General features: G+C 36.2%; 1 protein-coding gene across 1 annotated transcript in view; it reads left to right on the forward strand.

The window, feature by feature from the left end:
- LOC115146334 (AT-rich interactive domain-containing protein 1B-like) overlaps positions 1–24,693 on the forward strand; it is a 378,630-nt gene that overhangs the window by 301,795 nt on the left and 52,142 nt on the right. Inside the window, exon 8 of the mRNA XM_065004267.1 lies at positions 6,426–6,741. Within this exon, the coding sequence (XP_064860339.1) occupies positions 6,426–6,741 (316 nt within the window). The remainder of the gene's footprint in view (positions 1–6,425; positions 6,742–24,693) is intronic.

Here is a 24,693-nt window from a genome sequence, read left to right on the forward strand (position 1 = left end):
GAACTAAAAAAAAACAAGGTTGAATCATGACTTTAGTGATCTTCAGGTCGGAGCTCTAGAAAGATGGTTTTGAGTTGGATGACTGTTCAAAATGTATTTTCCCAGTCAGAGCTAGTTTTTTCCCCAGAGTTCCCAGTTGTCTTGAACTCACTGAGGTCTGAGATTTGATGTTTTGAATGTGGCAGAAGTCATGCTGGATTGACAGCATGGCCAATGTATTCAACCTTTTCTGGCCCATGATGTTGAATGTTTATCCTTTTAAGCTTGGAAAAGAGACCATTGAACCCAGACTTGGACCACACACTCACTCCACTGAATAGCAGGCTAGTGATTGCTTTGCAATGCTTGCAGTTAGCCACTGATTTATTCCAAACCACTCATTGTTGAATTTGCAATCTCCAACTTGTTGTGTAATGTTTATTTCCAACGGCCAATGAGCACCGATACGTTTTATCTATCATTTCTCTTCATATGACAAGGATTGAAAAGGATTTTCCAGTAGATTGTAAATGTGATTAATGATGATGACTGCTTGTCTAGCTTCTTGCGGATCAACATCCAGTGAACGCCAACATCCGGTGAAATTGCAGAGCGCAAATTTCAAAATACAGAATTTGTAATGTTAAACATTCATGAAAATACAAGTGTCTTACATCGTTTAAAAGCTAGACTTCTTGTTAATCCAGCTGCTTTGTCAGATTTTAAAAAGGCTTTATGGCGAAAGCATACCATGCGATTATTTGAGGACAGCGCCCCGCATACAAAAGCATTATAAACATTATAAACATTTTCCAAACAAGCAGTCACGAAAGTCAGAAATAGCGATAAAATAAATCACTTACCTTTGAAGATCTTCCACTGTTTGCAATCCCAAGGGTCGCAGCTACATAACAAATGGTTGTTTTGTTCGATAAAGTCCTTCAGTAATCCACCGGTTTCCCTCGTTCAAAATGGATACAAATGAATCACAAAAATGACCAATAAACTTCATCCAAACAAGTCAAACAACGTTTCTAATCAATCCTCAGGTACCCTAATATGTAAATAAATGATAAAATTTAAGACGTTGAATAGTATGTTCATTACCGGAGATAAATAACAAAGTGCGCACCCTCATCTACGCACACCACAATACTACAGCCAAAATGGGAGCTACCTAGAAAAACTACAAATTCTTGCTCATTTTTCAAAACAAGCCTGAAACTCTTTCTAAAGACTGTTGACATCTACTGGAAGCCATAGGAACTGCAATCTGGGAGGTATTCCATTGATTTGACCATAAACAGCCATTACAATGAGTGGTGAGCTCAACAAAAAAAACGGATGGAGTCTCCTCGGGTTTTCACCTGCTATATCAGTTCTGTTATACTCACAGACATTATTTTAACAGTTATAGAAACGTTAGAGTGTTTTCTATCCACCACTACCAATTATATGCATATCCTCGTTTCACGGCCTGAGTAACAGGCAGTTTACTTTGGGCAGCTCAGTCATCCAAACTTCCCTAAGAAGCTAGCTTGCTAGCTAAGATTTTGAAAGTATGATGTTGATGAATGATGAAGTCCAATCAAAGCTACGGTACATATAACGTGATTGGATTAAATTTTAGATTTTGCGATGACGTAGTGTCCCCATAAGTGACAGAACACTGAGCCAATCACGGCGCAACTAGGGAACATTACCAACCTTTACGCTCTATATTTTCTGCTGGCTGCCCCACCACCACCACAGAAAATACTGAAACACCTGCATTTTGGAGCTGACTTAATCAAGAAAGAAAAATAGAAACCATGTTCGTATGCAGCTTTATTAACAAAATTATTCTATTTTTTTTTACATTCTTTACAAACTGATGTGACACATATCATTGCCAAAATAACAAGCAAAACAGGCAACAATTATTAGTATTATTTTTTATTTTGGCTAAACAGGTGGGGCTCTGCCAAGTCCTGACAACTGATACACAGAAATGTTCTTGCAATGTTCTGAGAACATGGCAACCATGTTCTGGGCATGTGCTGTTTGATATTAAGGGAATGTTCTTGTAACTCTTAACGCCAAAATATTTTTGCTAACATAGATATAATGTTACCCTAACTAACTAAAACATTAGGGGAAACATTACAAAAATGTTTTCTCTCTATATAATTGTTAGCTGGGTCTTTACTAATACAATGAGGTACAGCATCCTGGTTGACCACTTACAATGTACAAAATGTACAAAGTACAAAATATGTTGACCGCCCTTTGAACTCCCTTTCAAACACAAGCGGCACAAGTTCTTTAACATTATCTAGTTGTTGATACCAAGCTCTTTAAAGGCCTCCGGTTGTTAGCTCAGCTGCTCTGCAGACATGCTCTATAAGACAGTCAGTGAAAAGAGGAAACGCCTGCTGTGCCTCTCCCACACCTAACATTCCACAATCAACCTGCTTTGGACAGCAGTTTGTGAGCCTGGATGCTTTGCTGGGCCCTTATACCTAATTCGGTTAAAGGAAAGCTCGATCCCAGGGTGCCGGAAGGGCAGTGGAGGTTTTGGGAAATGGGTTGGACTGAGTACGAAGCCCTGAGGTGCTCCAGAGCTTCTGCACCACAGACGCCCTGCTGAGAGAGGTGCTGAGAGAGATGCTGAGGTGGCTCTGAGAGGATCTAATAGCGGCGGGGGGATAGAGAGAGGGAGGGAAAAGGTGAGAGAATTTCAGAGTGATAGAATGGAAAAGGAAAAAAATTATACTTCTACGCGTAATTCGTCTCTCCAAAAAAATGATGTCATCCTTCCAATTTGTTTGTGTTCAGCAACATACTATACAGTATTTCCTTATATTTTAGCCAAGCAACTCTGCCCATTCTGTATGTTCTGCAGCTGTAGAATACAGCCGCAGCCATGTAATCTGTGTTACATTCCTCAGTGATGGTGTCCACAGATTCAGTGGGCAGCTATTCTCTGGTACACAGGGTTTTTTCCTGCAGTGGCCAGGGATGGGCGAGCCGGCTGTTAGCAATGCTGCATCCATTCTGCTGAGGAAGCAGTGTCTGTAATCTGTTCGGTCACAGTCCTCCTTTTCCCGCGGGAGTGTGGGGATTAGAATACAGCATCCTCAGAAAGGGTGACCAAGCCTGGGATTTCCATGTAATTGGTAACGCACCACAGTCTTCTCTCTGTGGGTTATAAATACCACACCTCCTAAAGACCACCGTATCCTGAGAGAGGAGGGAGGGTCAGGAGAACAGGAAGGTATGGAGAAGAAATTACATCTTTCTGGTGCTTTTTCTCTCTGTTTTACTTGTAAATGTGTCTAAACAGCAAAAGGAGGATCCGGTGATGATCAGCTGTTTGAATGTTGTGTAAAAGTCTGAATGAGGACGAGAGGTCACTCAGAGCAGCCCTAGAAGATGTGGCGGTACTCTGGGTGAGAGATGGGCCCCTCAGTGGCTGTAGAGGGCAGAGCAGAGCAGGAAGAGGCAACACTAATCTGCCCTGAAGCAGCAGTCTGGCACAGCACCAGCTACAGTACCAACCATCCTGGAAATGAGCTCTTCTCACCCTGAAGAAGAAATTCTCACAGTTAAGCTGAATGTGGATCCTTCTCGCCCCTCGAAAAAAGCAAAACAAAACTTTATAAAATAAAAGATACACTATATATACAAAAGTATGTGGACACCCCTTCAAGGATAGGGGATTCAGCTATTTCAGTCACACCCATTGCTGGCAGGTGTATAAAATCAAGCACACCGCCATACAATCTCCATAGACAAACATTGGCAGTAGAATGGCCTTACTGAAGAGCTGAGTGATTTCACAAGCCTAAGATCACCATGCACAATACTAAATGTCAGTGGTGTAAAGGTCGCCGCCATTGGACTCTGGAGCAGTGGAAACGCGCTCTCTGGAGTGATGAATCACGTTTCACCATCTGGTAGTCCAACGGACAAATCTGGGTTTGGCAGATGCCAGCAGAACGCTAACTGCCCAATTGCATAGTACCAACTGTAAAGGTTGGTGGAGGAGGAATAATGGTCAGGGGATGTTTTTCATGGTTTGGGCTAGGCCCCTTAGTTCCAGTGAAGGGAAATCTTAACGGCAACTTTGTTGCAATCGTTTGGGGAAGGCCCTTTCCTGTTTCAGCATGACAATGCCTCTGTGCACAAAGCGAGGTCCATACAGAAATGGTTTGTCGAGATCGGTGTGGAATAACTTGACTGGCCTGCACAGAGCCCTGACCGAAACACCTGGCCCTAATCACCCAACATTAATGCTGACCTCACTAATGATCTTGTCGCTGAATGGAAGCGAGTCCCCTCAGCAGTGTTCTAACATCTAGTGGAAAGTCTTCCCAGAAGAGTGGAGGCTGTTATAGCACCAAAGGGGGGACCAACTCCTTATTAATGCCCATGATTTTGGAATGTGATGTTTGACGAGCAGGTGTCCACACACTTCTGGTCATGTACTGTATATATTTTTTAAGCGTATCTCTGGTCCCCCTAAACTTGGCACTCTTAAACTGTCTCATAAATGTCTCATAAATGTCAGTATGACTGATCAACTCTGTCCAGTTTAATGTGAATGTCCTCGTTCATACGACTCTCATGGTGACATTTGTGTCAGTGTAAACCACAGTAGATTAGGACCCTGGCCGGGCGGTCTCTGGAAACTTCACAGGCTCTGCCTCATTCTTTTTTTGGACAGGAGCTTGGGTGCTAAAGATGGAAAAAGCCAATCGGAGTAAAAAAAAGTCAAAACCAGAGAAGGAGAGCGAGAGCACAGCCAAGAACCACAGTGTCCACACACACACACACACGCAGAGCAGTGAGAATCCATGGAGCAGAGCCAGGGTCCAGCCACTGTGACTGTGTGGGATGAGATAGACCTCTGACTCAGGCGTTTCAGCTGCAGCACGTACAGTACTGTAGAATGGGAAGGAGAGAGAGAGGATACCACACACCAGATGATTCCCATGGCTCTCTTCTCAACTATGTCACTGCTTTGGAAAGAGTGGAATGGTATTGTGCCTCACTTTTTACTTGCACACAGACATTTACAGAAACACACACACACACCACAAATGCACACAGGCACACCTTCCCCTATCCATGTTTTAAACATCCTACTGTGTTTGTCTTCCATCCCCCTTTTTCTCTGAACGGTTTCCTTTTTGAAAAGTTTAAGATGGGGTCCCAAAACCCTTGACAGGTGTCAACAGTGTTCCAAATCAGCTACCTCCCCAGATACATATCTGACTCTCTGCATCTCCTCATACACTAGATTTCATCACACATTCTGGTCAAATTCAACTGGAGCAGCAGAGTTTCATGGGAAATTATTTTATTTTGAGATATAAATCTCCGGGGGGACTTTTTGCTGTTGGACAGGCTTATGTCATGCGGAATGTCTTTCCACTGAAGCAGCTCGAGGATACCAAAAGACATTTCCATTTTTGGAGTCAGTTCCTCACACAGAATATTTTCATTCAACTCCCTCATTCAGAGCCAAAAAAACCTTTTGGTTTAAAGCGACTTGATCCCCTTTTCCAGACATATTCTCAGAGGATTAGGCTGTAAGCCCCAACTAAAGCACTCTTAATCAAATCAAAATAAATAGCCACCTTCACAAAAGGGACGCCACATTTTCTATTTTTCATGGAATTGTCCTTAGATTAAAAAAATCACGGTGGAAAGTACCCTTGCCTGCTTTGTGTGCTCTGTGTGTGTGTGTGAGACTCCTTTTCCAGCTGGTTCTGGACTATGTTGATCCAAAAAGGGGTTTAAGTGTGCTTTAGGAAGGATTGTGTCGTCATGCCTGTATGGCTGCTGGGGCAGGGAGAAAGCCTTCACTGCAGATTAAAATGACTCTCAAGTGTTTCTCAGACTCATGCTTAAACTGTGCAATTGCTCCCATGCCGATTCAGCATCCCTCCCCTCCCATAGATATCAGATCTGCAGCCAATGTCAATAGCAAAAGCTTCAGTGAAACAAACACCTGTATCCACATCTGCATAGATGCACCCTACAGAGGCTATTGAGTCCAAAATGTCATGCTGTAGTATGTGTCAGTTAAGCTGTTTTATCTGACATTTGCTTTTATTTGACATATGAAGTTTAATTCCTATAACAATGTTATCCTTGTGCTGATACGTCGTAGCTACATACTGTAATGATATGGTAATTTAGCAGATGCTTAAATCTAAAAATAGCGATTGGCTGTTCTCCTCTGTAGTGGGTGCAGAGCGATTGGCTGTTCTCCTCTGTAGTGGGTGCAGAGCGATTGGCTGTTCTCCTCTGTAGTGGGTGCAGAGCGATTGGCTTCGTGAAACTACCATAAAATAGATGACTGAATTAATTACAGTCACTATTCATGTCGAGGGATACATTTATTGTTATTGTTAACCTGGTGTCTACTCACTCCCAGATGTTCTATGTCTCCTCAGGAAACTACCCACGTCCACCCAACTACGGCGGGACCCCCAGTGCCAACTACAGCAGCCCCGGGCCAGGCTCTGGCATGACCAACAGCCAGGGTATGAATGCCAGCAGCCCCATGCACGGCCAGGGTCCCGGGCAGCCTATGGGCCGCAGTCCTGGTGTGGGAAGCCGCCCCTACCCCAACATGGCCCCCAGCTCCCCCAGTATGCCCCAGCCAGCCGGCCCTGGGATGGGCCCTCCTTCACTGGGCAATGTCAACCGCAAGGCCCAGGAGGCAGCCGCCGCTGTCATGCAGGCCGCAGCTAACTCTGTACAGGGCAGGTGAGATAACATGTTATTTTTTTAACCTGATGATGTGTGATTTGTGTGTGCGTGTGTGTGTGCATGCAAGCATGCGTGTGATCTGTGTGTGATAGCGACATTGATAGAGAGAGCGAGAAGAGGAGAGGAATTGTGCAGAAGGTGGAACACATTACTGCAATGCTCTTTTGAGAATGTATTTTTACCACCCCCTGAAATAGCATGCTAAAATTAGTGAGCATAAGGCGTCACTCACTTGTCACTACAGAGACTTGGGGCTTTATGGTCTTCAGACCAAATGTTTCAGTACCTAGTTCTCTATGCTCAGACTGGGGAGATATAGAGGAGCGTTGTGTGAGGAGCGTTGTGTGAGGAGCGTTGTGTGAGGAGCGTTGTGTGAGGAGCGTTGTGTGAGGAGCGTTGTGTGAGGAGCGTTGTGTGAAGGGCGTTGTGTGAGGAGCGTTGTGTGAGGAGCGTTGTGTGAGGAGCGTTGTGAGGAGCGGTGTGAAGGGCGTTGTGTGAAGGGCGTTGTGTGAAGGGCGTTGTGTGAAGGGCGTTGTGTGAGGAGCGTTGTGTGAGGAGCGTTGTGTGAAGAGCGTTGTGTGAGGAGGGTTGTGTGAGGAGCGTTGTGTGAAGGGCGTTGTGCGAAGAGCATTGTGTGAGGTGCGTTGTTTTAGGAGTGTTGTGTGAAGAGCGTTGTGTGAAGAGCGTTGTGTGACGGGCGTTGTGTGACGGGCGTTGTGTGAAGAGTGTTGTGTGAAGAGCGTTGTTTTAGGAGCGTTGTGTGAAGGGCGTTGTGTGAGGAGCGTTGTGTGAAGGGCGTTGTGTGAGGAGCGGTGTGAAGGGCGTTGTGTGAAGGGCGTTGTGTGAAGCGTTGAAGGGCGTTGTGTGAAGGTTGCGTTGTGTTAAGGAGCGTTGTGTGAGCGTTGTGTGAGCGTTGCGTTGTGTGAGGTGCGTTGTTTTAGGAGTGTTGTGTGAAGAGCGTTGTGTGAAGAGCGTTGTGTGAGGAGCGTTGTGTGACGGGCGTTGTGTGAGGAGCGTTGTGTGAAGAGTGTTGTGTGAAGAGCGTTGTTTTAGGAGCGTTGTGTGAAGGGCGTTGTGTGAGGAGCGTTGTGTGAAGGGCGTTGTGTGAGGAGCGGTGTGAAGGGCGTTGTGTGAGGAGCGTTGTTTTAGGAGCGTTGTGTGAAGTGAAGCGTTGTGTGAGGGCGTTGTGTGAGGAGCGTTTGTGAGGGGCGTTGTGTGAAGGGCGTTGTGTGAAGGGCGTTGTTTTAGGAGCGTGGTGTGAAGAGCGTTGTGTGAGGAGCGTTGTGTGAAGAGCGTTGTGTGAAGAGCGTTGTGTGAAGGGCGTTGTGTGAGGAGCGTTGTGTGAAGGGCGTTGTGTGAAGGGCGTTGTGTGAAGAGCGTTGTGTGAGGAGCGTTGTGTGAGGAGCGTTGTGTGAGGAGCGTTGTGCGAAGAGCGTTGTGCGAAGAGCGTTGTGCGAGGAGCGTTGTTTTAGGAGCGTTGTGTGAAGAGCGTTGTGTGAGGAGCGTTGTGTGAGGAGCGTTGTGTGAGGAGCGTTGTGTGAGGAGCGTTGTGTGAAGGGCGTTGTGTGAGGAGCGTTGTTTTAGGAGCGTTGTGTGAAGGGCGTTGTGTGAGGAGCGTTGTGTGAGGAGCATTGTGTAAGGAGCATTGTGTAAGGAGCATTGTGTGAAGGAGCGTTGTGTGAGGAGCGTTGTTTTAGGAGCGTTGTGTGAAGGGCATTGTGTGAGGAGCGTTGTGTGAAGGGCGTTGTGTGAGGAGCGTTGTGTGAAGGGCGTTGTGTGAAGGGCGTTGTGTGAAGGGCGTTGTGTGAAGGGCGTTGTTTTAGGAGCGTGGTGTGAAGAGCGGTGTGAGGAGCGTTGTGTGAAGAGCATTGTGTGAAGAGCGTTGTGTGAAGGGCGTTGTGTGAAGAGCGGTGTGTAGGGCGTTGTGTGAGGAGCGGTGTGTGAAGAGTGTTGTGTGAGGAGCGTTGTGTGAGGAGCGTTGTGTGAGGAGCGTTGTGTGAGGAGCGTTGTGTGAGGAGCGTTGTGTGAAGGGCGTTGTTTTAGGAGCGTTGTGTGAAGAGCGTTGTGTGAAGAGCGTTGTGTGAAGGGCGTTGTGTGAAGGGCGTTGTGTGAGGAGCGGTGTGTGAGGAGCGGTGTGTGAGAGAGTTGTGTGAGGAGCGTTGTTTTAGGAGTGTTGTGTGAAGAGCGTTGTTTTAGGAGCGTTGTTTTAGGAGCGTTGTGTGAAGGGCGTTGTGTGAGGAGCGTTGTTTTAGGAGCGTTGTGTGAAGAGCGTTGTGTGAAGAGCGTTGTGTGAAGAGCGTTGTGTGAAGAGCGTTGTGTGAAGGGCGTTGTGCGAAGGGCGTTGTGCGAAGAGCGTTGTGTGAAGAGCGTTGTGTGAAGGGCGTTGTGTGAGGAGCGTTGTTTTAGGAGCGTTGTGTGAAGGGCGTTGTGTGAAGAGCGTTGTGTGAGGAGGGTTGTGTGAGGAGGGTTGTGTGAAGGGCGTTGTGCGAAGAGCGTTGTGTGAAGAGCGTTGTGTGAAGAGCGTTGTGTGAGGGGCGTTGTGTGAGGGGCGTTGTGTGAGGGGCGTTGTGTGAAGAGCGTTGTGTGAAGGGCGTTGTGTGAAGGGCGTTGTGTGAGGAGCGTTGTGTGAGGAGCGTTGTGTGAGGAGCGTTGTGTGAGGAGCATTGTGTGAGGAGCGTTGTTTGAGGAGCGTTGTGTGAAGAGCGTTGTGTGAAGAGCGTTGTGTGAGGAGCGTTGTGTGAAGGGCGTTGTGTGAGGAGCGTTGTTTTAGGAGCGTTGTGTGAAGGGCGTTGTGTGAAGAGCGTTGTGTGAGGTTGTGTGAAGGAGGAAGGGCGTTGTGCGAAGAGCGTTGTGAAGAGCGTTGTGTAGAGCGTTAGTGAGGGCGTTGTGTGAGGGCGTTGTGTGAGGCGTTGTTAATGAAGGCGTTGTGTGAGGGCGTTGTGTGAGGGGTTAGTGAGGGCGTTGTGTGAAGGCGTTGTGTGAGGCGTTGTGTGAAGGAGCGTTGTGTGAGAGCGTTGTGTGAGCGTTGTGTGAAGGGCGTTGTTTGTAGGAGCGTTGTGTGAAGAGCGTTGTGTGAAGGGCGTTGTGTGAAGGAGCGTTGTGTTAGGAGCGTTGTGTGAGCGTTGTGTGAACTGGGCGTTGTGTGAGGCGTTGTGTGAGGCGTTGTGTGAGGAGCGTTGTGTGAGGAGCGTTGTGTGAGGAGCGTTGTGTGAAGAGCGTTGTGTGAGGAGCGTTGTGTGAGGAGCGTTGTGTGAAGGGCGTTGTGTGAAGGGCGTTGTGTGAAGGGCGTTGTGTGAAGGGCGTTGTGTGAGGAGCGTTGTTTTAGGAGCGTTGTGTGAAGGGCGTTGTGTGAGGAGCGTTGTGTGAGGAGCGTTGTGTGAGGAGCGTTGTGTGCCAATGAAATGCTGGGTTAAAGACTGAGTGGCAGTAAAAGACATGGGAAAGACAGTTGTACCAATGAACAAAGATGCACTATGTTACCTTGGAAAACACTTCACAAGATATGTACAACACAACACCAAGCTACTTAGGAAACTCAAAAACCACTTGGACAACAAGATTAAAAGCAGCATTATGAACAACCTTGACACATATCAAACAATGTAATGGGGATTATTATCTAGTGTGTTTGAGCATTTAATGTGTGAGTGCTTCCCAGAGCGGAGAGGAGAGGAGCAGTGGAATTGTGTGTGGGCAGTTAACTCTGGGTGAACCCTGTCAGGGGAGCATGCATGAAAAACATGGACGCTACTTTTGAAAGGGTAGATTCTCTGTCAACCAATCAGCTAGTAGGAAGAAGGGAAGTGGTCATACTGAGCAGCTCGGGGCTTTGTTTAATGAAGCAATGCTTGTTGGGAGACGGGTGGAGACCAATCAGCAATGCTTCTGCTGAAGTGGCCTTGTGGATGTTGATCTCCATCTTTGTACAGAACATCATTAATAGAACTGAGTGAGTTTTTAGAACATCATTAATAGAACTGAGTGAGTTTAAGAACATTAATAGAACTGTGTGAGTTTAAGAACATTAATAGAACTGAGTGAGTTTTTAGAACATCATTAATAGAAATGAGTGAGTTTTTAGAACATCATTAATAGAACTGAGTGAGTTTTTAGAACATCATTAATAGAACTGAGTGAGTTTTTAGAACATCATTAAGAGAACTGAGTGAGTTTTTAGAACATCATTAATAGAACTGAGTGAGTTTTTAGAACATTAATAGAACTGTGTGAGTTTAAGAACATTAATAGAACTGAGTGAGTTTTTAGAACATCATTAATAGAACTGAGTGAGTTTTAAGAACATCATTAATAGAACTGAGTGAGTTTTTAGAACATCATTAAGAGAACTGAGTGAGTTTTTAGAACATCATTAATAGAACTGAGTGAGTTTTTAGAACATCATTAATAGAACTGAGTGAGTTTTTAGAACATCATTAATAGAACTGAGTGAGTTTTTAGAACATCATTAATAGAACTGAGTGAGTTTTAAGAACATCATTAATAGAACTGAGTGAGTTTTTAGAACATTAATAGAACTGAGTGAGTTTTTAGATCATTAATAGCACTGAGTGAGTTTTTAGAACATTAATAGAACTGAGTGAGTTTAAGAACATCAATAGAACTGTGTGAGTTTAAGAACATTAATAGAACTGAGTGAGTTTTTAGAACATCATTAATAGAACTGAGTGAGTTTTTAGAACATCATTAATAGAAATGAGTGAGTTTTTAGAACATCATTAATAGAACTGAGTGAGTTTTTAGAACATTAATAGAACTGAGTGAGTTTTTAGAACATTAATAGCACTGAGTGAGTTTTTAGAACATTAATAGAACTGAGTGAGTTTTAAGAACATCATTAATAGAACTGAGTGAGTTTTTAGAACATCATTAATAGAACTGAGTGAGTTTTTAGAACATCATTAATAGAACTGAGTGAGTTTTTAGAACATCATTAATAGAACTGAGTGAGTTTTTAGAACATTAATAGAACTGTGTGAGTTTAAGAACATTAATAGAACTGAGTGAGTTTTTAGAACATCATTAATAGAACTGAGTGAGTTTTTAGAACATCATTAATAGAACTGAGTGAGTTTTTAGAACATCATTAATAGAACTGAGTGAGTTTTTAGAACATCATTAATAGAACTGAGTGAGTTTTTAGAACATCATTAATAGAACTGAGTGAGTTTTTAGAACATCATTAATAGAACTGAGTGAGTTTTTAGAACATCATTAATAGAACTGAGTGAGTTTAAGAACATTAATAGAACTGAGTGAGTTTTTAGAACATCATTAATAGAACTGAGTGAGTTTTAAGAACATCATTAATAGAACTGAGTGAGTTTTTAGAACATTAATAGAACTGAGTGAGTTTTTAGATCATTAATAGCACTGAGTGAGTTTTTAGAACATTAATAGAACTGAGTGAGTTTAAGAACATCAATAGAACTGTGTGAGTTTAAGAACACTAATAGAACTGAGTGAGTTTTTAGAACATCATTAATAGAACTGAGTGAGTTTTTAGAACATCATTAAGAGAACTGAGTGAGTTTTTAGAACATCATTAATAGAACTGAGTGAGTTTTTAGAACATTAATAGAACTGTGTGAGTTTAAGAACATTAATAGAACTGAGTGAGTTTTTAGAACATCATTAATAGAAATGAGTGAGTTTTTAGAACATCATTAATAGAACTGAGTGAGTTTTTAGAACATCATTAATAGAACTGAGTGAGTTTTTAGAACATCATTAAGAGAACTGAGTGAGTTTTTAGAACATCATTAATAGAACTGAGTGAGTTTTTAGAACATTAATAGAACTGTGTGAGTTTAAGAACATTAATAGAACTGAGTGAGTTTTTAGAACATCATTAATAGAAATGAGTGAGTTTTTAGAACATCATTAATAGAACTGAGTGAGTTTTTAGAACATCATTAATAGAACTTAGTAAGTTTAAGAACATTAATAGAACTGAGTGAGTTTTTAGAACATTAATAGAACTGAGTGAGTTTTTAGAACATCATTAATAGAACTGAGTGAGTTTTTAGAACATCATTAATAAAACTGAGTGAGTTTTTAGAACATCATTAATAGAACTGAGTGAGTTTAAGAACATTAATAGAACTGAGTGAGTTTTTAGAACATCATTAATAGAAATGAGTGAGTTTTTAGAACATCATTAATAGAACTGAGTGAGTTTTTAGAACATTAATAGAACTGAGTGAGTTTTTAGAACATTAATAGCACTGAGTGAGTTTTTAGAACATTAATAGAACTGAGTGAGTTTTAAGAACATCATTAATAGAACTGAGTGAGTTTAAGAACATTAATAGACCTGAGTGAGTTTAAGAACATTAATAGAACTGAGTGAGTTTTAGAACATCATTAATAGAACTGAGTGAGTTTTTAGAACATCATTACTAGAACTGAGTGAGTTTAAGAACATTAATAGAACTGAGTGAGTTTTTAGAACATTAATAGAACTGAGTGAGTTTTTAGAACATCATTAATAGAAATGAGTGAGTTTTTAGAACATCATTAATAGAACTGAGTGAGTTTTTAGAACATCATTAATAGAACTGAGTGAGTTTTTAGAACATCATTAATAGAACTGAGTGAGTTTTTAGAACATCATTAATAGAACTGAGTGAGTTTTCAGAACATTAATAGAACTGAGTGAGTTTTTAGAACATTAATAGAACTGAGTGAGTTTAAGAACATTAATAGAACTGAGTGAGTTTTTAGAACATCATTAATAGAACTGAGTGAGTTTTTAGAACATCATTAATAGAACTGAGTGAGTTTTTAGAACATTAATAGAACTGTGTGAGTTTAAGAACATTAATAGACCTGTGTGAGTTTAAGAACATTAATAGAACTGAGTGAGTTTTTAGAACATCATTAATAGAACTGAGTGAGTTTTTAGAACATCATTAATAGAACTGAGTGAGTTTTTAGAACATTAATAGAACTGTGTGAGTTTAAGAACATTAATAGAACTGAGTGAGTTTTTAGAACATCATTAATAGAACTGAGTGAGTTTTAAGAACATCATTAATAGAACTGAGTGAGTTTTTAGAACATTAATAGAACTGAGTGAGTTTTTAGATCATTAATAGCACTGAGTGAGTTTTTAGAACATTAATAGAACTGAGTGAGTTTAAGAACATCAATAGAACTGTGTGAGTTTAAGAACATTAATAGAACTGAGTGAGTTTTTAGAACATCATTAATAGAACTGAGTGAGTTTTTAGAACATCATTAATAGAAATGAGTGAGTTTTTAGAACATCATTAATAGAACTGAGTGAGTTTTAGAACATCATTAATAGAACTCATTAAGAGAACTGAGTGAGTTTTAGAACATCATTAATAGAACTGAGTGAGTTTTTTAGAACATCATTAATAGAACTGAGTGAGTTTTTAGAACATCATTAATAGAACATCATTAATAGAACTGAGTGAGTTTTTAGAACATCATTAATAGAACTGAGTGAGTTTTTAGAACATTATCATTAAACAGAACTGAGTGAGTTTTTAGAACATCATTAATAGAACTGAGTGAGTTTTTAGAACATCATTAATAGAACTGAGTGAGTTTTTAGAACATTAATAGAACTGAGTGAGTTTAAGAACATTAATAGAACTGAGTGAGTTTTAGAACATTAATAGAACTGAGTGAGTTTTTAGAACATCATTAATAGAACTGAGTGAGTTTTTAGAACATTAATAGAACTGAGTGAGTTTTTAGAACATTAATAGAACTGAGTGAGTTTTTAGAACATCATTAATAGAACTGAGTGAGTTTTTAGAACATCATTAATAGAACTGAGTGAGTTTTTAGAACATTAATAGAACTGAGTGAGTTTTTAACATCATTAATAGAACTGAGTGAGTTTTTAGAACATTAATTTTTAGAACATCATTAATAGAACTGAGTGAGTTTTTTAGAACATTAATAGAACTGAGTGAGTTTAAGAACATCATTAATAGAACTGTGTGAGTTTAAGAACATTAATAGAACTGAGTGAGTTTTTAGAACATCATTAATAGAACTGAGTGAGTTTTAGAACATCATTAATAGAACTGAGTGAGTTTTTAGAACATCATTAATAGAACTGAGTTTTAGAACATCATAATTTTGAGTAGAACATCATTAATAGAACTGAGTGAGTTTTTAGAACATCATTAATAGAACTGAGTGAGTTTTTAGAACATCATTAATAGAACTGAGTGAGTTTTTAGAACATTAATAGAACTGTGTGAGTTTAAGAACATTAATAGAACTGAGTGAGTTTTTAGAACATCATTAATAGAAATGAGTGAGTTTTTAGAACATCATTAATAGAACTGAGTGAGTTTTTAGAACATCATTAATAGAACTTAGTAAGTTTAAGAACATTAATAGAACTGAGTGAGTTTTTAGAACATTAATAGAACTGAGTGAGTTTTTAGAACATCATTAATAGAACTGAGTGAGTTTTTAGAACATCATTAATAGAACTGAGTGAGTTTTTAGAACATCATTAATAGAACTGAGTGAGTTTAAGAACATTAATAGAACTGAGTGAGTTTTTAGAACATCATTAATAGAAATGAGTGAGTTTTTAGAACATCATTAATAGAACTGAGTGAGTTTTTAGAACATTAATAGAACTGAGTGAGTTTTTAGAACATTAATAGCACTGAGTGAGTTTTTAGAACATTAATAGAACTGAGTGAGTTTTAAGAACATCATTAATAGAACTGAGTGAGTTTAAGAACATTAATAGACCTGAGTGAGTTTAAGAACATTAATAGAACTGAGTGAGTTTTAGAACATCATTAATAGAACTGAGTGAGTTTTTAGAACATCATTACTAGAACTGAGTGAGTTTAAGAACATTAATAGAACTGAGTGAGTTTTTAGAACATTAATAGAACTGAGTGAGTTTTTAGAACATCATTAATAGAAATGAGTGAGTTTTTAGAACATCATTAATAGAACTGAGTGAGTTTTCAGAACATTAATAGAACTGAGTGAGTTTTTAGAACATTAATAGAACTGAGTGAGTTTAAGAACATTAATAGAACTGAGTGAGTTTTTAGAACATCATTAATAGAACTGAGTGAGTTTTTAGAACATCATTAATAGAACTGAGTGAGTTTTTAGAACATTAATAGAACTGTGTGAGTTTAAGAACATTAATAGACCTGTGTGAGTTTAAGAACATTAATAGAACTGAGTGAGTTTTAGAACATCATTAATAGAACTGAGTGAGTTTTTAGAACATCATTAATAGAACTGAGTGAGTTTTTAGAACATCATTAATAGAACTGAGTGAGTTTTTAGAACATTAATAGAACTGAGTGAGTTTTTAGAACATCATTAATAGAAATGAGTGAGTTTTTAGAACATCATTAATAGAACTGAGTGAGTTTTAGAACATCATTAATAGAACTGAGTGAGTTTTTAGAACATCATTAAGAGAACTGAGTGAGTTTTTAGAACATCATTAATAGAACTGAGTGAGTTTTTAGAACATTAATAGAACTGTGTGAGTTTAAGAACATTAATAGAACTGAGTGAGTTTTTAGAACATCATTAATAGAAATGAGTGAGTTTTTAGAACATCATTAATAGAACTGAGTGAGTTTTTAGAACATCATTAATAGAACTGAGTAAGTTTAAGAACATTAATAGAACTGAGTGAGTTTTTAGAACATTAATAGAACTGAGTGAGTTTTTAGAACATCATTAATAGAACTGAGTGAGTTTTTAGAACATCATTAATAGAACTGAGTGAGTTTTAGAACATCATTAATAGAACTGAACTGTGAGTTTAAGAACATTAATAGAACTGAGTGAGTTTTTAGAACATCATTAATAGAACTGAGTGAGTTTTTAGAACATCATTAATAGAACTGAGTGAGTTTTTAGAACATTAATAGAAGTGAGTTTTAGAACATTAATAGAACTGAGTGAGTTTTAAGAACATCATTAATAGAACTGAGTGAGTTTAAGAACATTAATAGACCTGAGTGAGTTTAAGAACATTAATAGAACTGAGTGAGTTTTAGAACATCATTAATAGAACTGTGTGAGTTTAAGAACATTAATAGAACTGAGTGAGTTTTTAGAACATCATTAATAGAACTGAGTGAGTTTTTAGAACATCACTGAGTCTTAATAGAACTGAGTGAGTTTTTAGAACATCATTAATAGAACTGAGTGAGTTTTTAGAACATCATAGAACTGAAGTTTAAGAACATTAACTGAGTGAGTTTTTAGAACATCATTAATAGAACTGAGTGAGTTTTTAGAACATTAATTAGAACTGAGTGAGTTTAAGAACATTAATAGAACTGTGAGTGAGTTTAAGAACATTAATAGAACTGAGTGAGTTTTAGAACATCATTAATAGAACTGAGTGAGTTTTTAGAACATCATAATAGAACTGAGTGAGTTTTTAGAACATCATTAATAGAACTGAGTGAGTTTTAGAACATCATTAATAGAACTGAGTGAGTTTTTAGAACATCATTAATAGAACTGTGTGAGTTTTTAGAACATCATTAATAGAACTGAGTGAGTTTTAGAACATTAATAGAACTGTGTGAGTTTAAGAACATTAATAGAACTGAGTGAGTTTTTAGAACATAATAGAACTGAGTGAGTTTTTAGAACATCATTAATAGAACTGAGTGAGTTTTTAGAACATCATTAATAGAACTGAGTGAGTTTTTAGAACATTAATAGAACTGTGTGAGTTTAACTGAACATTAATAGAACTGAGTGAGTTTTAATAGAACATCATTAATAGAAATGAGTGAGTTTTTAGAACATCATTAATAGAACTGAGTGAGTTTTTAGAACATCATTAATAGAACTGAGTGAGTTTTTAGAACATCATTAAGAGAACTGAGTGAGTTTTTCAGAACATCATTAATAGAACTGAGTGAGTTTTTAGAACATTAATAGAACTGAACTGTGAGTTTTAGAACATCATTAATAGAACTGAGTGAGTTTTAGAACATTAATAGAACTGAGTGAGTTTTTAGAACCTCATTAATAGAACTGAGTGAGTTTTTAGAACATCATTAATAGAACTGAGTGAGTTTTTAGAACATCATTAATAGAACTGAGTTTAAGAGTTTTTAGAACATTAATAGAACAGTTTTTTAGAATCATTAATAGAACTGAGTGAGTTTTTAGAACATTAATAGAACTGTGTGAGTTTAAGAACATTAATAGAACTGATGAGTTTTTAGAACATCATTAATAGAACTGAGTGAGTTTTTAGAACATCATTAATAGAACTGAGTGAGTTTTTAGAACATCATTAATAGAACTGAGTGAGTTTTTAGAACATTAATAGAACTGTGTTTTAAGAACATTAATAGAACTGAGTGAGTTTTTTAATAGAACATCATTAATAGAAATGAGTGAGTTTTTAGAACATCATTAATAGAACTGAGTGAGTTTTTAGAACATCATTAATAGAACTGAGTGAGTTTTTTAGAACATCATTAATAGAACTGAGTGAGTTTTAGAACATCATTAATAGAACTGAGTGAGTTTTTAGAACATCATTAATAGAACTGAGTGAGTTTTAGAACATCATTAATAGAACTGAGTGAGTTTTTAGAACATCATTAATAGAACTGAGTGAGTTTAAGAACATTAATAGAACTGAGTGAGTTTTTAATAGAACATCATTAATAGAACTGAGTGAGTTTTAGAACATCATTAATAGAACTGAGTGAGTTTTAGAACATTAATAGAACTGAGTGAGTTTTTAGAACATTAATAGAACTGAGTGAGTTTTTAGAACATTAATAGAACTGTGTGAGTTTTTAGAACATTAATAGAACTGAGTGAGTTTTAGAACATCATTAATAGAACTGAGTGAGTTTTTAGAACATTAATAGAACTGTGTGAGTTTAAGAACATTAATAGAACTGAGTGAGTTTTAGAACATCATTAATAGAACTGAGTGAGTTTTAGAACATCATTAATAGAACTGAGTGTTTTAGTTTTAGAACATCATTAATAGAACTGAGTGAGTTTTAGAACATTAATAGAACTGTGTGAGTTTAAGAACATTAATAGAACTGAGTGAGTTTTTAGAACATCATTAATAGAAATGAGTGAGTTTTTAGAACATCATTAATAGAACTGAGTGAGTTTTTAGAACATCATTAATAGAACTGAGTGAGTTTTTAGAACATCATTAAGAGAACTGAGTGAGTTTTTAGAACATCATTAATAGAACTGAGTGAGTTTTTAGAACATTAATAGAACTGAGTGAGTTTTAGAACATCATTAATAGAACTGTGTGAGTTTAAGAACATTAATAGAACTGAAGTTTTTAGAACATCATCATTAATAGAACTGAGTGAGTTTTTAGAACATCATTAAGAGAACTGAGTGAGTTTTTAGAACATCATTAATAGAACTGAGTGAGTTTTTAGAACATTAATAGAACTGTGTGAGTTTTTAGAACATCATTAATAGAACTGAGTGAGTTTTTAGAACATTAATAGAACTGTGTGAGTTTAAGAACATTAATAGAACTGAGTGAGTTTTTAGAACATCATTAATAGAACTGAGTGAGTTTTTAGAACATCATTAATAGAACTGAGTGAGTTTTTTAGAACATCATTAATAGAACTGAGTGAGTTTTAGAACATTAATAGAACTGTGTGAGTTTAAGAACATTAATAGAACTGAGTGAGTTTTGAGAACATCATTAATAGAAATGAGTGAGTTTTAGAACATCATTAATAGAACTGAGTGAGTTTTAGAACATCATTAATTTTAGAACTGAACTGAGTGAGTTTTAGTTTTGAGTGAGAACATCATTAATAGAACTGAGTGAGTTTTTAGAACTGATCATTAATAGAACTGAGTGAGTTTTTCATTAGAACATCATTAATAGAACTGAGTGAGTTTTTAGAACATCATTAATAGAACTGAGTGAGTTTAAGAACATTAATAGTTTTTTTAGAACATCATTAATAGAACTGAGTGAGTTTTTAGAACATCATTAATAGAACTGAGTGAGTTTTTAGAACATTAATAGAACTGAGTGAGTTTTTAGAACATTAATAGCATGAACTGTGAGTTTTTAGAACATTAATAGAACTGAGTGAGTTTTAGAACATCATTAATAGAACTGAGTGATTTTAAGAACATTAATAGACCTGAGTGAGTTTTTGAACATTAATAGAACTGAGTGAGTTTTAGAACATCATTAATAGAACTGTGTGAGTTTAAGAACATTAATAGAACTGAGTGAGTTTTTCAGAACATCATTAATAGAACTGAGTGAGTTTTTAGAACATCATTAATAGAACTGAGTGAGTTTTTAGAACATCATTAATAGAACTGAGTGAGTTTTTAGAACATCATTAATAGAACTGAGTGAGTTTTTAGCACATCATTAATAGAACTGAGTGAGTTTTTCAGAACATCATTAATAGAACTGAGTGAGTTTTAGAACATTAATAGAACTGATGAGTTTTTAGAACATTAATAGAACTGAGTGAGTTTTTAATAGAACTGAGTGAGTTTTAGAACATCATTAATAGAACTGAGTGAGTTTTTAGAACATCATTAATAGAACTGAGTGAGTTTTTAGAACATTAATAGAACTGTGTGAGTTTAAGAACATTAATAGAACTGTGTGAGTTTAAGAACATTAATAGAACTGAGTGAGTTTTTAGAACATTAATAGAACTGAGTGAGTTTTTAGAACATCATTAATAGAACTGAGTGAGTTTAAGAACATTAATAGAACTGAGTGAGTTTTAGAACATCATTAATAGAACTGAGTGAGTTTTAGAACATCATTAATAGAACTGAGTGAGTTTTTAGAACATTAATAGAACTGTGTGAGTTTAAGAACATTAATAGAACTGAGTGAGTTTAAGAACATCATTAATAGAACTGAGTGAGTTTTAGAACATCATTAATAGAACTGAGTGAGTTTTAGAACATTAATAGAACTGAGTGAGTTTTAGAACATTAATAGAACTGAGTGAGTTTTAAGAACATCATTAATAGAACTGAGTGAGTTTAGTTTTAATAGAACTGATCATTAATAGAACTGAGTGAGTTTTAGAACATCATTAATAGAACTGAGTGAGTTTTAGAAGTTTAAGAACATTAATAGAACTGAGTGAGTTTTTAGAACATCATTAATAGAACTGAGTGAGTTTTTAGAACATCATTAATAGAACTGAGTGAGTTTTTAGAACATCATTAATAGAACTGAGTTTTTAGAACATCATTAATAGAACTGAGAGTGAGTTTTTAGAACATCATTAATAGAACTGAGTGAGTTTTTAGAACATCATTAATAGAACTGAGTGAGTTTTTAATAGAACTGATGAGTTTAAGAACATTAATAGAACTGAGTGAGTTTAAGAACATTAATAGAACTGAGTGAGTTTTAGAACATCATTAATAGAACTGAGTGAGTTTAAGAACATTAATAGAACTGAGTGAGTTTTTAGAACATCATTAATAGAACTGAGTGAGTTTTAGAACATCATTAATAGAACTGAGTGAGTTTTTAGAACATCATTAATAGAACTGAGTGAGTTTTTCAGAACATCATTAATAGAACTGTGTGAGTTTTTAGAACATCATTAATAGAACTGAGTGAGTTTTTAGAACATTAATAGAACTGTGTGAGTTTAAGAACATTAATAGAACTGAGTGAGTTTTAGAACATCATTAATAGAACTGAGTGAGTTTTTAGAACATCATTAATAGAACTGAGTGTGTTTTTAGAACATCATTAATAGAACTGAGTGAGTTTTAGAACATTAATAGAACTGTGTGAGTTTAAGAACATTAATAGAACTGAGTGAGTTTTTAGAACATCATTAATAGAACTGATGAGTGAGTTTTTAGAACATCATTAATAGAACTGAGTGAGTTTTTAGAACATCATTAATAGAACTGAGTGAGTTTTAGAACATCATTAAGAACATCATTAATAGAACTGAGAACTGAGTGAGTTTTAGAACATCATTAATAGAACTGAGTGAGTTTTTAGAACATTAATAGAACTGAGTGAGTTTTAGAACTGAGTGAGTTTTAGAACATTAATAGAACTGAAGAACTGAACTGTGAGTTTTTAGAACATCATTAATAGAACTGAGTGAGTTTTTAGAACATCATTAATAGAACTGAGTGAGTTTTAGAACATTAGAACAGTTTAAGAACATTAATAGAACCTGTGTGAGTTTAAGAACATTAATAGAACTGAGTGAGTTTTTAGAACATCATTAATAGAACTGAGTGAGTTTTTAGAACATCATTAATAGAACTGAGTGAGTTTTTAGAACATTAATAGAACTGTGTGAGTTTAAGAACATTAATAGAACTGAGTGAGTTTTTAGAACATCATTAATAGAAATGAGTGAGTTTTAGAACATCATTAATAGAACTGAGTGAGTTTTAGAACATCATTAATAGAACTGAGTGAGTTTTAGAACATCATTAATAGAACTGAGTGAGTTTTTAGAACATCATTAATAGAACTGAGTGAGTTTTTAGAACATTAATAGAACTGAGTGAGTTTAAGAACATTAATAGAACTGAGTGAGTTTTAGAACATCATTAATAGAAATGAGTGAGTTTTTAGAACATCATTAATAGAACTGAGTGAGTTTTTAGAACATCATTAATAGAATTGAGTAAGTTTAAGAACATTAATAGAACTGAGTGAGTTTTTAGAACATTAATAGAACTGAGTGAGTTTTTAGAACATCATTAATAGAACTGAGTGAGTTTTTAGAACATCATTAATATAACTGAGTGAGTTTTTAGAACATCATTAATAGAACTGAGTGAGTTTAAGAACATTAATAGAACTGAGTGAGTTTTTAGAACATCATTAATAGAACTGAGTGAGTTTTTAGAACATCATTAATAGAACTGAGTGAGTTTTTAGAACATTAATAGCACTGAGTGAGTTTTTAGAACATTAATAGAACTGAGTGAGTTTTAAGAACATCATTAATAGAACTGAGTGAGTTTAAGAACATTAATAGACCTGAGTGAGTTTAAGAACATTAATAGAACTGAGTGAGTTTTAGAACATCATTAATAGAACTGTGTGAGTTTAAGAACATTAATAGAACTGAGTGAGTTTTTAGAACATCATTAATAGAACTGAGTGAGTTTTTAGAACATCATTAATAGAACTGAGTGAGTTTTTAGAACATCATTAATAGAACTGAGTGAGTTTTTAGAACATCATTAATATAACTGAGTGAGTTTTTAGAACATCATTAATAGAACTGAGTGAGTTTAAGAACATTAATAGAACTGAGTGAGTTTAAGAACATTAATAGACCTGAGTGAGTTTAAGAACATTAATAGAACTGAGTGAGTTTTAGAACATCATTAATAGAACTGTGTGAGTTTAAGAACATTAATAGAACTGAGTGAGTTTTTAGAACATCATTAATAGAACTGAGTGAGTTTTTAGAACATCATTAAGAGAACTGAGTGAGTTTTTAGAACATCATTAATAGAACTGAGTGAGTTTTTAGAACATCATTAATAGAACTGTGTGAGTTTTTAGAACATCATTAATAGAACTGAGTGAGTTTTTAGAACATTAATAGAACTGTGTGAGTTTAAGAACATTAATAGAACTGAGTGAGTTTTAGAACATCATTAATAGAACTGAGTGAGTTTTTAGAACATCATTAATAGAACTGAGTGTGTTTTTAGAACATCATTAATAGAACTGAGTGAGTTTTTAGAACATTAATAGAACTGTGTGAGTTTAAGAACATTAATAGAACTGAGTGAGTTTTTAGAACATCATTAATAGAAATGAGTGAGTTTTTAGAACATCATTAATAGAACTGAGTGAGTTTTTAGAACATCATTAATAGAACTGAGTGAGTTTTTAGAACATCATTAAGAGAACTGAGTGAGTTTTTAGAACATCATTAATAGAACTGAGTGAGTTTTTAGAACATTAATAGAACTGAGTGAGTTTTAGAACATCATTAATAGAACTGTGTGAGTTTAAGAACATTAATAGAACTGAGTGAGTTTTTAGAACATCATTAATAGAACTGAGTGAGTTTTTAGAACATCATTAATAGAACTGAGTGAGTTTTTAGAACATTAATAGAACTGAGTGAGTTTAAGAACATTAATAGAACTGAGTGAGTTTTTAGAACATCATTAATAGAACTGAGTGAGTTTTTAGAACATCATTAATAGAACTGAGTGAGTTTTTAGAACATCATTAATAGAACTGTGTGAGTTTAAGAACATTAATAGAACTGAGTGAGTTTTTAGAACATCATTAATAGAAATGAGTGAGTTTTTTAGAACATCATTAATAGAACTGAGTGAGTTTTAGAACATCATTAATAGAACTGAGTGAGTTTTTAGAACATCATTAATAGAACTGAGTGAGTTTTTAGAACATCATTAATAGAACTGAGTGAGTTTTTAGAACATTAATAGAACTGTGTGAGTTTAAGAACATTAATAGAACTGAGTGAGTTTTTAGAACATCATTAATAGAAATGAGTGAGTTTTTAGAACATCATTAATAGAACTGAGTGAGTTTTAGAACATCATTAATAGAATTGAGTAAGTTTAAGAACATTAATAGAACTGAGTGAGTTTTTAGAACATTAATAGAACTGAGTGAGTTTTTAGAACATCATTAATAGAACTGAGTGAGTTTTTAGAACATCATTAATATAACTGAGTGAGTTTTTAGAACATCATTAATAGAACTGAGTGAGTTTAAGAACATTAATAGAACTGAGTGAGTTTTTAGAACATCATTAATAGAACTGAGTGAGTTTTTAGAACATCATTAATAGAACTGAGTGAGTTTTAGAACATTAATAGCACTGAGTGAGTTTTAGAACATTAATAGAACTGAGTGAGTTTTAAGAACATCATTAATAGAACTGA

This window comes from Oncorhynchus nerka, linkage group LG18 (genome assembly GCF_034236695.1).
Source record: "Oncorhynchus nerka isolate Pitt River linkage group LG18, Oner_Uvic_2.0, whole genome shotgun sequence".
Classification (NCBI taxonomy): Eukaryota; Metazoa; Chordata; class Actinopteri; order Salmoniformes; family Salmonidae; genus Oncorhynchus; species Oncorhynchus nerka.